General features: G+C 34.8%; 1 protein-coding gene across 2 annotated transcripts in view; it reads left to right on the forward strand.

Moving 5' to 3' along the window:
• Positions 1 to 11,474, forward strand: part of LOC128559931 (uncharacterized) — a 39,744-nt gene extending 28,270 nt beyond the window's left edge. Inside the window, exons 3-11 of one of the 2 annotated variants that reach the window (XM_053553079.1) lie at positions 2,268 to 3,449; positions 3,834 to 3,944; positions 4,574 to 4,650; positions 5,323 to 5,391; positions 6,639 to 6,738; positions 9,000 to 9,100; positions 9,896 to 9,964; positions 10,464 to 10,587; positions 11,259 to 11,474. In XM_053553079.1, coding sequence (XP_053409054.1) covers positions 2,268 to 3,449; positions 3,834 to 3,944; positions 4,574 to 4,650; positions 5,323 to 5,391; positions 6,639 to 6,738; positions 9,000 to 9,100; positions 9,896 to 9,964; positions 10,464 to 10,587; positions 11,259 to 11,263 — 1,838 coding nt within the window. In that variant the 3' untranslated portion in view covers positions 11,264 to 11,474. The remainder of the gene's footprint in view (positions 1 to 2,267; positions 3,450 to 3,833; positions 3,945 to 4,573; positions 4,651 to 5,322; positions 5,392 to 6,638; positions 6,739 to 8,999; positions 9,101 to 9,895; positions 9,965 to 10,463; positions 10,588 to 11,258) is intronic. The other variant, XM_053553080.1, reaches the window with a different exon arrangement.
• The last annotated feature ends 2,962 nt before the right edge of the window (positions 11,475 to 14,436 follow it).

Here is a 14,436-nt window from a genome sequence, read left to right on the forward strand (position 1 = left end):
TACTAGTAATTAAAATAAAAATGCTGCTTTATAAATGCCAATGTCTTAGCTCCATTTTGACACCATTGTTATTGTTTTATAACTAAAACTGGCAAAGATATGACTGATTATCCTCTATATGGTCGTATTTTCCAAAAATGAACGGTTGCCATGGAAACAGTGAAATCTTATATAATTGAAAAGAGATTTTTCATGGGAACATTTTTAATTTCGAAAGGGTTGGTCCTGCCGAACAATTGGTACCTATGAAAAAAGTCTAGTGGGGTGGGGGTGGAGTGGGGGATGAGGGGAGGGAGGTGCATGGTAGACCTCATTGGCCCCGTAAAATTGTATGGAATAGTTAAAATCTGAATCTAAAATCAGATGAAATGTCTGAAAAATATGAACTGCACACAATTTGAGGCAGCAGTGTTACAAGAATCACATTCTGCACGTCTTGATTAAAATGTGACTTACGATATTTTCACTTTAATGTTACCTTATATAGCATATTTGCTCCCTTATTAGTTAGCTGTTATGAATAATATGTTGCTTTATAAAATATCATTTATAAAATAGAAATCAACTGACAAGGCTCTCAAAAAATCACTTTATTTTTTATGAATGACATTTGATTACACTTTGATTCTGAAACAATTTGCATCATGCTCTCTAGTTTCTTGCTACAGTTTGAACTTTTGACAAAGACAGGTCATGCCTTTGTCATAACCTTAGGTACATAACTTAATTGATAATCAAACTTTATTTGTTATGATTGATGCATAGTTTCTCTTAGTAGTGTTTCTCTCAATGTTCCGGTATATCCAGAAATATTCCACCACATAATACAATTTAGTCCTTGTTAATATGTCAAAATGACCATAATAGTCTTCTTTATTTCATATCTATAAAGTTTTATATATTTCTTGATTTGGTATCACTAAAACAGTTTTGACAATCTGTTAAAAGTTTTAAATCTAAAGTTTTTACTTAAATACCTGCATATTTTCTTTTGTTTGTTAGTTTTGGTTTAGCACCATTTTGCAACAGAAATTCAGTCATGTAAGTTGAGCAGTTAATTTAACAAGTGTCCCTGGATTCTGTAACAGAGCTACTCAGTTCTCTACAGGCATGTGCTAAGTTCTCCGTATTATACAGGTGTAAGTCTGTTGACTTCAGACACAATATCTTTATTGAATCGTCATGGAAAGCAAGGGCCTCATCCAGATATCTGACTCAAGACCCTATGATTCGTCCTATCGAATTAGGGTTGGTTTTGTATATCTTCTTGTAATGCCACTATTTCTAAAATTAAAAAAATAGTTTTTATAAAACTTGATTTTTACTCATAGGAAGACTGCACATATCAGCTGTATGATCATAATATTATGAACGCACAGATGGATATTATTGTATGTTTTATTGAAATTCCATCTAAAATTATAGTAACATGGATGGTGCAATATATATTTTAGGCATTTTCTGAAATAACAGAAGAAAACCTTCTTAAAACTTACTGCTAACAGTTTAAATAAATCAGTATGTGACAATATGGGCTTCATTTTTTTCTTAAATACCTTTTTAAAAAGCAATGGTAGTGGTAACGTATTTTAAAGTGTGTTACTGAAAAAAATTGAACTGTCTGACAAGTAAAGAAGCATATTGTATTGTTATAGTATAAAATAAGTAGCAATAATTATGTTTCTGGAATATTTTCTAAATAATTGATGCATTACAACAAGGTTGTTGAAATGGTAACGTAACATATGTAATGTACGTTACATTCTTATTCTTCCTTCAATAAAGTGTTAATTCTATGTCTGTGAACATTATAGACCACATAAAAATTGTTATTTCATTGATAACAATTAATTATATCATATTTTTCAGTTTTAGTGGTCTCAGAATTTTATTCGTTGTTTGTGACACTGGTTCATTTTATGCAAATTAACTGAGCACATCCAGCTTTGGGTAAAACAAAATACTATAAGAGTAACAAAATAATATATTAAAAAATACTTTATCACAAAAACTGACCAAGATATGACTGGTTATCATCTATATGGTTGTCCTTTTCAAAAATGAATGGTTGTCATGGAAACAGTGAAATCATATATAGTTCAGAAGAGTTTTTTCATGGGAACGTTTTTTATTTTGAAAGAGTTGGTCCTGCCGAACAATTTGGTACCTATAGAAAAAGTCTATGGGAGGGGGGTGCATGGTAGACCTTATTGGTCCCGTACTATAATGAATGAGATCTTGTTAAAAGAACTTTTTTTTTCTTTTAGGCCATTATGGAAAGGAATTCTATATCGGGATGCTTGCTGAAGATACCTGGACACCTGATTTCCAAATCGATATTGCATCAAAAGAAATGGGGAACGCGTACCTCGACATTCCATATTTGAACATACATCGGAACCAAAGCTTGTCAAAAGGAGACACCACTCTGATGGTTAGCAATACATTAATTCGTGGAGGAACATTTACAGAAAACCGTGGTATATACTTGAGTGCAGATGTACCTGTGGCTGTATATGTGACGTGGAAAGCTATATCTGATGTGACGGATACTTACTTAGCATTACCATTGACTTCATTAGGAACACGGTACACTGTTGCCTCTTACGACCCTTGTTGCGGTTATAAGTCTGGGATGATGGTAATCGGTGCCTATGACAATACAACTGTTACAATTACAGATCGTTCCAACAGGAACACTTCATTCAGTTTAAAGGCTTTACATGTTCATCAACTATCAAGTCAAACAGACATTTCTAATATGGTCATTTGGTCAGATAAGCCAGTTGCTGCTATATCGGGAACATCCTGTGCTAATGTTCCGCATCACGTTGGTAACTGTGATATGCTTTTGGAACAAATGATTCCATCACAATCGTCTTGGGATACAATGTTTATTGTTCCTCCTATCTTCCCTAAACTAGGATATCTTGTTAAAGTGTTTTCTGTCAGTAATGCAAAATTTTGCTTTAAAAATGTTTCGACAACACTTTGTAACCAGTCGTACAAAGACGAATATTTGATGGGAACCGGTCCAGTAATAATTACTTCGAATGCTTCAATCAGTGTTGTGCAGTATGGTGTTGGACAGGACTACGATCAAATTCCTTCTGATGAATTTATGACTATAATTCCAGGCAAAGGCAACTATCTGAATAAATATTACTTTGTCATTCCTAGACTGTATTCCTCACTAACAAATCGTTTGTCAATCGTTGTTCCTACTACTGAAGCAGGAGGTCTCCGTTTAGATGGGTCGCTGCTGACTTCAGCGAAATCGTATTCAGTTCCGGATCCGTTTTCCAACTATACTGTACTTATCATAAACGTAACTGTTGGTTACCATGAACTGAATCATATCCATACCGACGTAATGTTTGGAGCGACTGCTTACGGTTTAGATACTTATATTGGATATGGTTTTCCCGTCGGATTTGGATTTCCGTTAGGTAAAATCTTGTTTTCTTTCTACTGCAGTTATCAAATAGGCAACTGAAACCCGATCAAATAAGTTATCATTATCGTATGTATTTCCTTACAGGTTCTAATGTTTAATAATATATGCATCATGCATAAACTGTTATTCTGCGACAAATTTCATTCTCTTAATCTTTTACAACTACATATATAATATATGCTGCACGCATAAACTGTTGTACTGTGACAGAATTTCATTCCCTTAACGAAAACGAACAACACCTATCATTGCAAGTTTAAGGGATGCTTGGCCTTCTTCTTCTAATGTGTAACATAGCTCGCATTCCTCTGAACATTAAATTGTATGTATTTTGACATCACAGTATTATAAAGTGATGCAAGGTGTATTCTTGTAGAAAAATCCCTTACTACTCCAGTGAATAAACCAACTACGACACCTGAAACAGTCACTACTTCTGATGTGCATCCTGTAGAACTTACTACTTCACCAACGCAGATGTCAAAGAGTGAGCATTTAATCACGAAAGATTTAAGATATTTATATTGTTTGTATTAGTAATTTCTATAGCTGATTTATTTCAAAAGCATGATAAATATGAAAAAAAAAAACATATCATCTAGGTAACAAGATAAGATTCTCCAAGGTTAAAAGAAACTGAATTTTAGAAGAAACAAAATATTTTCATACATAAAAGACAAACTTCGAGTCCGAATGAAGGGTTCAACTTTAATAATGATACACTACACACGTTCACGTATGCCTTTTTAGAGTCAACATATGTGGAAATCAATGTTACCTTGAAAAAAGAAATTAAATTTCAATATGAATAACAGTATGGTTTCCAGGTGATTACTTTAACTGTTGCTTATGATAAATCAATATTTTCTTTAGTATAAAATGTCTTCTTTATTTAAAAAAGTGACCTAATACGATATAAAATTATGTTTCATTTCATTTAGAGTTAAGTGTGCTTGCTTTTAAAATATATCAATATAATTTTAAGCATAAAATGTCTTTTTTTTTAAAAAAAAAACAACCTGAAATTATTATTTAAAAATGATTTTTATTACTTTGTGACAAAGTTAAATGTAACTACATGTATATAACACTGTCTCATGATTTTTTATAACGCAGATGTAACGTGTTACTCTTGTGATGACCTTAGTTACGTTGAACTGTGTGATGTTGTCAAGCACTGTGACGTTAATGAGGTTTATTTTTATAATTATTTTATTTTCAATCAAGATTAATTAAAATGATGAAAAATGCATTTTATTAGTTATATGAAAAGTGAATACTATACAGATCGAATTACATACAAAATACCATGATCAGATATGCATGTATATACTCGTATGATCCCCTATTTTAAATTCTAAGCTAACAATCGGGATGACAACATGTAATATTTAGAAAACATGACTTGTAATAGAAAGAGCATTGAAACTAAAGGGTAAACGATTTGTACGAGGGGGCGTAGCCCCCGAGTATAAATCGTTTACCCGTGAGTTTTAATGTTCTTTCTGTTTTGTATCATAGCCATCCATATATGGAAGTTTTAGGCGGTCCACATTGCCATATACAGTAGTTCAGTGAGTACTTAAAATCCTTGCTTTACAAATGTGTAGAGCCCAGGTAAAATAAACCAATGCTAGAGCAGAAAATCAATAAAATACACCTTGCTGTCTACTGTTCCAGACACTCTGGCATACTTTCCTATCTAACAGTGCGGTAACTAGCGTGCGGGTATTAAATATCTGCACACTTTTAGTTACCGCACCCTGTACTCAAGAGTATACGAATTATCTGCACCAAATTTGTTAAGAAAAAACACCGAGCTATGATACAAGCTCCAATAGAGACATTTTCATCTTTACTTGTAGATTTGTTACCTGAAGAGTTACATGAAATTTGGACGAAAGTTATACAGGTCAGGATGTATGCAGCCAAACGTAAGTGAAAACATCGTTAACATATTATCTAAATAAAAGCTGTGTATTTAAAAATATGTAATGTTGTTATCATTATTATGCCCCACTTCGAAGAAGGAGGGGTATATTGTTTGGCAGATGTCAGTCGGTCGGTCGGTCGCTCGGTCGGTCGGTATGTAGAAAAACCGTTTCTGCTTGGGCCTAGGATCAGAAAAATCGATAGGGAGATTAGTCTGGACTAGCAGATGACCCCTATTGATTTTGAGGTCAGTAGGTCAAAGTTCAAGGTCACATTGGCCAGGAACAGTTAAACAGTTTCCGGACGATAACTCAAGAAAGCTTAGGCCAAGGATCATGAAAGTTAAAAGAGAGGTTAATCTTGACCAGCAGATGACCCCTATTGATTTTGAAGTCAGTAGGTCAAAGGTCAAGGTTACAGTGACCAGGAACAATTAAACAGTTTCCAGGAGATTACTTGAGAACGCTTGGGCCTAGGATGACGAAACTTGATAGGGAGATTGGTCATGGCCAGTAGATGATCCCTATAGATTTTTTAAGCAGTAGGCTGAAGGTCAAGGTCACGTTGATCTGGAACAGTTAAACCCTTTCCGGATGATAACTTGAGAATGCTTGGGCCTAGGATCACAAAACTTAATAAGGAGGTTTATCATGACCAGCAGATGACCCCTGTTGATTTTGAGATCAATAGGTCAAGGTCACATTGAACCAGAACAGTAGAACTTTTGTTTACTGTGAGCAAATAATTTCTGTTCCTTGTGCAATTACTGATTGCATCAAGGGGGGGGGGGGGCATTTTGTGTTCTTCGAGTTCTTGTTTTTCTTTTTAAGCGAGATGCCAGATGATTAGAAATCTCAAAACTTAACGAAGATCTTTTTTGAAGCGTAAAATTGATAGCAGCCCCGAACTGATTTTTATCGAGTCATTTCTTGAGAGGAAGTATACAACGTTCCTAAAGCAAAGCTGATCTTTTTATAAATTTCATTAGCTTTGAAATAGCGATCTACATTTTCTAAATAAAAGAAGAAGATTAGCGATTAAATGCAATAAGGCTGAAAATTATATTGCAATGTCTCAATAGAGACATAGATTACTACCTAGTAAAATGATTTTAAACTTGGTATCATAAGACGTGATGACTTAAGGGGGAATTGCAGAGAAAAAGGGGAAAGTCTTACATTTAATCGTGTATGTAGACCAATGTAAACCTGACTAACTTAGATCTGAAACTTTATTACTTTCTATTCAGATGTGTTTGCAAGAAATGGACTCCTATCAATATTTGCCGGATAAATGTGTTGAGTGCTGTTCAGATCATTACTGTAACCATAAAGGATGTGGTGATAATGGTATTATTAGAGAGGTTGATATTTCATGCTTAAATGATCACGCATTCGTTTAACATCTGTATTCAAACTTCAGAACGTTCAAAGAGTACATTAACCTTTATCCTGCTAAATTTCTAAAATGGACGGGTCCGTCATTCAATTTGAGCAGCAACACTTATTATTCAGAGGGCTGTTCATTGAAAATTTACTGATTGAGTAGCAAACAGTGCAGACCATGATCAGCCTGCAAGGACGTGCAGGCTGATCTTGGTCTGCATTGGTAGCAAGGCAAAATCACTTGCCGCCATCAGACTAAAGGTTAACAAAGACTAAAGAATTACGCTATGAATTTAGCTGCAGTCAAGTTATCGGACAATTTTAGCACACGCTATTTATGCTGTATGTTTACACGTAATAAATTGCAGCCTCTATAATTTTCCATTAAACTCTTTATGTCACATTTATTTTCATTATGTTTGATTTTTCATACCAAATACCATTTCTGTCGAGCCCGCTTGCGGATGCGAAGACATAGTTGTCCAAATGGCTGTTCGGTGTTTGTTTGTGCGTGTGTGCGTGCGTGCGTGCGTGCGTCCGTGCCCGCGAAATGATGGTTAAGTGACTTCATTACGGTACTTTCTCTTTGATGTCATTCATTCCGTTCTGTTTATGTGACCTTTTTCTTTTTATGTGACTGATAGAACAATAGAGAGAACAATGGGGGTGTCACAGAAATAGCGTTTCGTGAGAACGCCCGTGCGTACGTCCGTCCGGATTTGTTTGTCCGGACCATAACTTTGACATGCATGGAGCAATCTCGCTTATATTTGGCGTGAATGTTAACCTCAGTGAGATGGAGTGTCTTGCGCAAACCGCACGTTCCTATCTTAAAGGTTAAGGTCACACTTGGAGGTCAAATGTTAAATTCAATAATTACTTTGTCAGGAGCATTTCTTCTTCATGCATAGGGGGATTTTAATGTTACTTGGCACACATGTTCACAACCATGTGACCGAGTGTCATGCGCAAGAACCAAGACCCTAGGTCTAAGGTCAAGGTCACATTAAGAGGTCAAAGGTCAGATACAAGAATGACTTTGTCTAGAGCATTTCTTTTTCATGCATGGAGGGATGTTGATGTAACTTGGCACAATTGTTCACCATCATGAGACGGAATGCAAGAACCTAGAATTACTTCCCTTTGTTGTTACTATAAATAGCTTATATTGTATTTTTTTATTACTGGTCGTAGGGAAAAATCAAGACCACTTTTCTGTAGTACAATATGCATGTTACATCCAATTTTGAAGTGTATTTTGACCTATCTCTACTGGTAAGGATTTTTGTGTGGACTTAGAGTTTTTTAAAGATTTATTATCCTTTGTTGTTACTATAAATAACTTATATTGTCACTTTTTGCAATCATTTTTTATTTGGCATAAATGTTTGCCTCAGTGAGACAGGGTGTCATGTGCAACTCCTAGTCCTTTTGACAGCTGGCGGGCTCGATATGTTGCCCGTGGGCATCTAGTATTCATAAATAGACTTAAGTATGACTTGTTTCTAAAAGGATCACGATGATATATTAGTATTTTGCATTAAGTTATGACAAAACAATTGGTGAAAACCTTACATAAAAATGATTTAAGTTCAAAAGACATTCAACTAGTTTGGTTTTTAATAGTCTCATAATATTGCAGTTTGTTCATTCGACCAAAGGTATTTTGAATATACACGAAAACAAATGAGTTGCCACCATACAATTTGCAGTCTTGTCTGAACTACATTTGCTGCCTTAAAGGTCCAACACTAAGGAAAGTGAACATTTTAATTTATTTTAAAAAGCACAGAAACTATTTCATGTTATTGGAAAATGAAAGTTGGTATGTAGAAATTCGAAATAAATCGCAGTATATGTACAATTATTTTTCTATGAAGTATGAAGAAAGTTAAAAAGACCTGGGGGGTCATTCTGTCGATTCATTGAAATTTCAACATAATACACATACATTTCTTTGAGTTCCAAAGACCTTCTGTAAATTTTGACCTGCCAATCTTCATTATTTAGTGTCTTGCAGAAGTCTATGCACTGGCTATGAAAAAAATTGCCAACCCACTTTCCCTTAGTAATGGACCTTTAAAAGCTGTACGCTATCCATGTATCAAATTGTGCACACTATTCAATTAATGTTTGTTTATAACATATCGACTTAGAATGGATATTCAGGAAAACCTCAAAAGAGGTCTACATTTTTACAGATATATGTTTCCTCTATTATTTAGGGTTAGTACCACGAAGCCAACGCGGTCCTCTTTGCTACGACTGCCTCTATGAACGGTCACCGGAAGACTGTAATAAACTTGCACTGTGTGAGCAAAACGAGGTTAAAGGAAATTTTGATTTTATATTTCTGTCAATTGGACTGAATCCACATAATCCGTTATAAGTTTGTTTGTTTTGGGTTGAACACCGTTTTCTTTCAACAGTATTTCAGATATGTAACGGCGGGCAATTAACCTAACCAGTGTTCCTGGATTCTGTACCAGTACAAACCTGTTCTCTGCAAGTAACTGCCAACTTCCCCACAATCCGTTATAAGAGTTTTAGTGTATTTTGGCTTTATTTCACAAAATCCAGAAATAAACTACACATCTTTACAAAGGTCTTTGTTGGTGGCAATTTCATCTTTATTATCTTTTCATTAATAATTATATTTCATACTATCAATTTTATGGCAAAAAAGTATATTGTCCCATTGTTAAAATCAGGGAAAATCACATTTACGACAACTGCTTTAAGAAATTATGCATTTTTGGCATGAATATATTGTTTCTATGACGACTAAGATATCCTGGATTTTCATAACAATTCCATTTACAAAAAGTCAAAATTACTTTTTTGTTTCTTTTTTTATTTAATTCAGACGAGTCTCAAAACTGAATGAAAAAAAAAACAATTGAAAATATCACATCATTTTTACTATATATTCAAAACTACCTACAATCTTTCTTATAGTGTTTGTTTTATGAAGTTTTTCTTTCTACAGTACAGTGTTTACATTTATTTTGCAATAATATTCTTATTGTAACATTCGTAATTTAATTTAAAAAGCTTTAATATATATTTCAGCTTTGTTGAGAATCATTTCAAAAAGTAGTGTAAATATTTGTCTTTGCAGTTCTGTAGTACTGAAGAGTTCAAATGGGGAGATCATTCTCATTTCATAATGGGCTGTTCAGATGAACAGGTATATTCTTTCAGATATATTTTCAAAGGTATTTATAGAGGATGTTTGTTTGTTTCAGTATAAGATTGAAATATCTTTCACGAGTGAACACAAGATGCAATAATTTCACGAGTGGTATGGCCGCGATTGAAAATGTAAGATATTGTGATCATGAGTGAAATCTGTTTTGATCTTACATGTAAAACAAACAAAAATGTTTTTATTTCATGTTTTGGCTAAATTTACACGTTTTATAGTTTCTTACCAGTGAAAAATTATATGTGATATTTTTTCACTGTGAAATTTCCAGATACAGTTCGCTCTGATATTTCGATAATTCACTGAAAGCATGTATATCCTTCTAAAATAACATGTATATCCTTCTAAAATATATATTTTATGATGTGTTTCCTGTTTAAGAATAAACAGAAATAAAGGAATTGCTGCTTTAGTTGTATACTTTATGTGCAGACATATCGCAGAATATTCTAATTCAAGTTTGCTCAACGTTTAATTGCAGTGTTCCCGTTCGTCAAGATCGGTGCACGTTGCGACACGTGCTTTGCCAGTTTGTCGTTCATGCTGCACGGATGATTACTGCAACATGAACTGCACAAGAAGTGATGTTGGATCAATTCTCGTTGGTAAGGAAACGTTTTATAAAATGTATATAAAAAGGAATAGAAACATATTCGTTTAAGTAGAAGGACAAAATACATATTTAACCATGACATTTCTAGAACTGATTGATTTGTATAAACCCGGGTAAACGCAACAGACATAAAACCAATGCTAAAGTCCGATTTTAATGGTTAGGGAATACCAATCGTTTTCCTATAGACTTCCATCATATCAATATGGCGTGTACGGCCTTCCATAAATCGAAACATGTATATCCAATATCACATTTTTTTCTAGAACATTCTTAAATCCACCAAAATATTGGACGAAAAACATATGAATAGTGATTAATTAATTTTCGTGTGAATGAGATGACCCCCTGTTTACATCGTTGGCATGGAGGGAGAAATTCATTTGATAAATCTTTTTTTCAATACACATAAAGTGTAGCAAATTTTGTCAAAATGTATAATGAATTACTGTAAATGCAGTAAAAATACTCCATTTTGAAAAAAAAAAACAACAAAAAAAAAAAAAAAAACACTTCTTGGGTTTGTTTACATGACTGACAAATCAGAACGGACAAACATTACCTTATTCCCAAGTATACACTTACCTCATTCACAGTAATTCCCTGAACTGTTTTGAATAGGTAGTATCTGACCTATGATATAGTTTTTTTTTTCTATTGTAGGATAGGGAAGCAGGAACCGGCATGACATGCTGAAATGACGAACCTTACTTTATAACATAAATAATCAGACATTTCTATTGTGTATGTGAGTGCTGTATGTATGTTAACCAAAGGTCGTAGTACGAAAGGATAAGGAATCTATACCGTCATTGCTGTACTATTTCATTACAATAAAGTATTGTTACTGAAAAGTCATGCTCTGCAACTGACCAGTGACTTCGATTGTTTGTGTATTTTACACCCATGCACATTCCACATATCAAACTAATATCATTCTAGGTTTCAGTGTTGAGTCTCAAAATGACAGCTATCAAAATAAGTGAATAAAAGCATGGAGAACAAAAAAAATAGATGACTCGGCTTAATGAGTTTACGAATAGTATACCAGTGACACCAACAAGCACTGATTGCAGCGAAACGCTTTTATAACTGAACATTTAATTGACTCATGGTCCAAAAATGTTCTGAAATTCTGTCTATACTAAACGCTCAACGATTTTCATTCAATGATGTATGTTCAAAGGATACAAACTTGGAAATTGTCTTATGTTGTCACTTTGATAGATTTTTTTATTGACAGTAAGTCAGTTTGAAGGTTGTCCAGATAGGAGAAATGGTAAATGTGACGAAAATATATTTGCATTTTATACCAGATTAATATAGTGCCCAGTCGATAGAAACGTGTCCACCTAACGTTATCTGGCTTTTTTCAATTATATTATTATTATTATTATACCAGATTTATATAGCGCCCTTTTCATGATAAACAAGTTCAAAGGCGCTTTACATTATACTGCAGCCACACAGAGCGCGAAATCATCCTCTACTAGTACAGACATAGAGCGATCTGACCAGAGGGACAGAGTGAGATAAAGCCCCCAGAATAGACAGAGAGAACTTTTCAGATACATACGTGTCCGGCTAACTTAGCCTAGCTCTTTTCGAATAGACATTCTGGTTTAAAATGCCCGGTGTATAGCACCGATACACGCGAAGCCGTCTTTCCTGGGAAGAACAGTACAGGCCTCTAGTTAGGTGAGAGACACTCAAGAGCATCTCAGTAATTTCTAGTGCCTAGACCAAGATTCGAACCCTGCGGTCAGAGAAATTGCTCTCTACGGGCCCTTTAACTACCTCACTCTACAAAACCCCCAAATTTTCAACACACTTCATTGCATCTATTGTTTTTCTCTATGAATTACAGGGCTAAGCACTGCCATCCATGAAAACACACAGCTTTAATCCATGTCTTAAACGATGCTCATTTTGTCATGTCTTTGTATGTAACAGTTACGAATAAATTTCGATCCATTTACACACGTTCGTACACATGGAACGCATCAGTAAAATGACGCTTTAACGCTGTCCTAAGAGAAAACACCTACCTTACATAGGTAGACATGTAAGGTCATTTTTCTTTCCTACCGTTAATGTTATTATCACATTGTCAAGGATGTTGTTAATTAAAAATCACACATACACTATTACGTCATAATATGACTAATAATATGACGTCAAATTTAGCTAAGGTGATCTCCTACCCGACTAACATTGTCTTTCCCCGCTAAGTAGACAAGCAAATGGCAAATGATACAATATTCCAGTGCCAAAGCTGATAATCGAGAGCGCCTCCTCTGAACTGACAGTGAAGAATGATGCCACTGGACTAACATTCACTCGTTTAGCTTATAATGTCTTAATCAATACCTCATGCTATCTAATGACAGTTCAGACATAAAGTGAGATCTTAATTTTATCCAAATGGTTAATCCCCTCTTAACTGCATATTTTGGCTCAAAATTTAGATAATTTTCAAAATTCAGAAACTGAGTGGTGCCCGAAGGAAACGATTTCGTTTACGTTTTGCTAGTGCTGCCTGGGTGTAAGGTGATGTCTCAAATCTGCCAAAGACTGATGAAGATGACCAATTCACGACCATGTTCCAAGCCTTAAAAGGGATTACGCGCTTAATTTGTTTCTCTTTGAGAGAAAGGTGATACCTGATTGACACGACACAGTCTGAAGACCATGGCACATCGACGATTAGAGATAGCTGCAACAATTGCGGCGTTCCTCTGGAGGATGCTGTTTGCTTACTGGGGACTCCCGAGGTCGGATGATCAAGGCCCCACCGAAAGTACACTACCTACTTTTCTCCTGCTATATTGTCAAAGCAAGGCACACGTGTTCGGTCCGGTTCCAGTTACCTTGCAAACCTCAACTACAATTCATTTTATGGACTGAAGTACACCCATATCTCTTTGGCCGCTAAATTGATGGTAATAATATCGATTTTTATACGAAACTCAGTGTGTATTACAGATGGGTTATCTTTACCCTGTCTGGCAACAAAAATCATTTAAGAAAATGAAAAGGGACATGTTCGTGGTCTAAATCTACGAAGCATTTATGATACACTATGCATGAGTGTGCTGATGGACCGTAATTAAACTGAGTGACAGAGGATTCTATATATGAAAGTTCTATAATGTAAAAAAGAAAATAGGTAAGCTTAGGGTAGATTTCTCGGAAGCACAGATCACTAAAACACAGCCTCAGAGCCACGCATTTGCAAAGTAGGCCCACAACAAAAAGTAGCTGTAACGGAAAAATATTACAGACGGGTTGCTTCAAAAAGCTAACAAGTACATATAAATTTATGCAAAACATAGATAGAGGGAGAAGTGGTAAGAGGTAGAAAGGGGGTGGGGGAGGAGGTTAAAGGGGAAAGTAGAACAAGGATGAATATACAAAGGGAATGCTACGTTCCTTAATCACAGTTACAGTTAAGTCTAAAAATGTAATTACCAAGATCATTATGTGCTGGCTAATTAAGTCATCGTTTTTTATTGAACAAATGCTTCCAGAAGGTAGATGCATGGGATAAAACAGTAATTGTTCATCCCACCTTTCTTAAATAAGTGTTTCTTCATTTGATTATGCCGTAGCTATTACTTTCAATTTTATCGGTATTAATTGCATTCCACTACCAGTTTTGCAGGTGCTGAACAGCATGGTATTGGCCCAAAAGATTAATTTGACTTTATGACTGATATCTAGATATAACTAGTATAATTATGTAATTAGTTGTTTATATAGTCAAATAGTTGTCTATATAGTCATCAATTCGCTGTACCGAAACTTCATATTCCAACTGCAAATCGACGAGATGTATTTT

This window comes from Mercenaria mercenaria, chromosome 10 (genome assembly GCF_021730395.1).
Source record: "Mercenaria mercenaria strain notata chromosome 10, MADL_Memer_1, whole genome shotgun sequence".
Classification (NCBI taxonomy): Eukaryota; Metazoa; Mollusca; class Bivalvia; order Venerida; family Veneridae; genus Mercenaria; species Mercenaria mercenaria.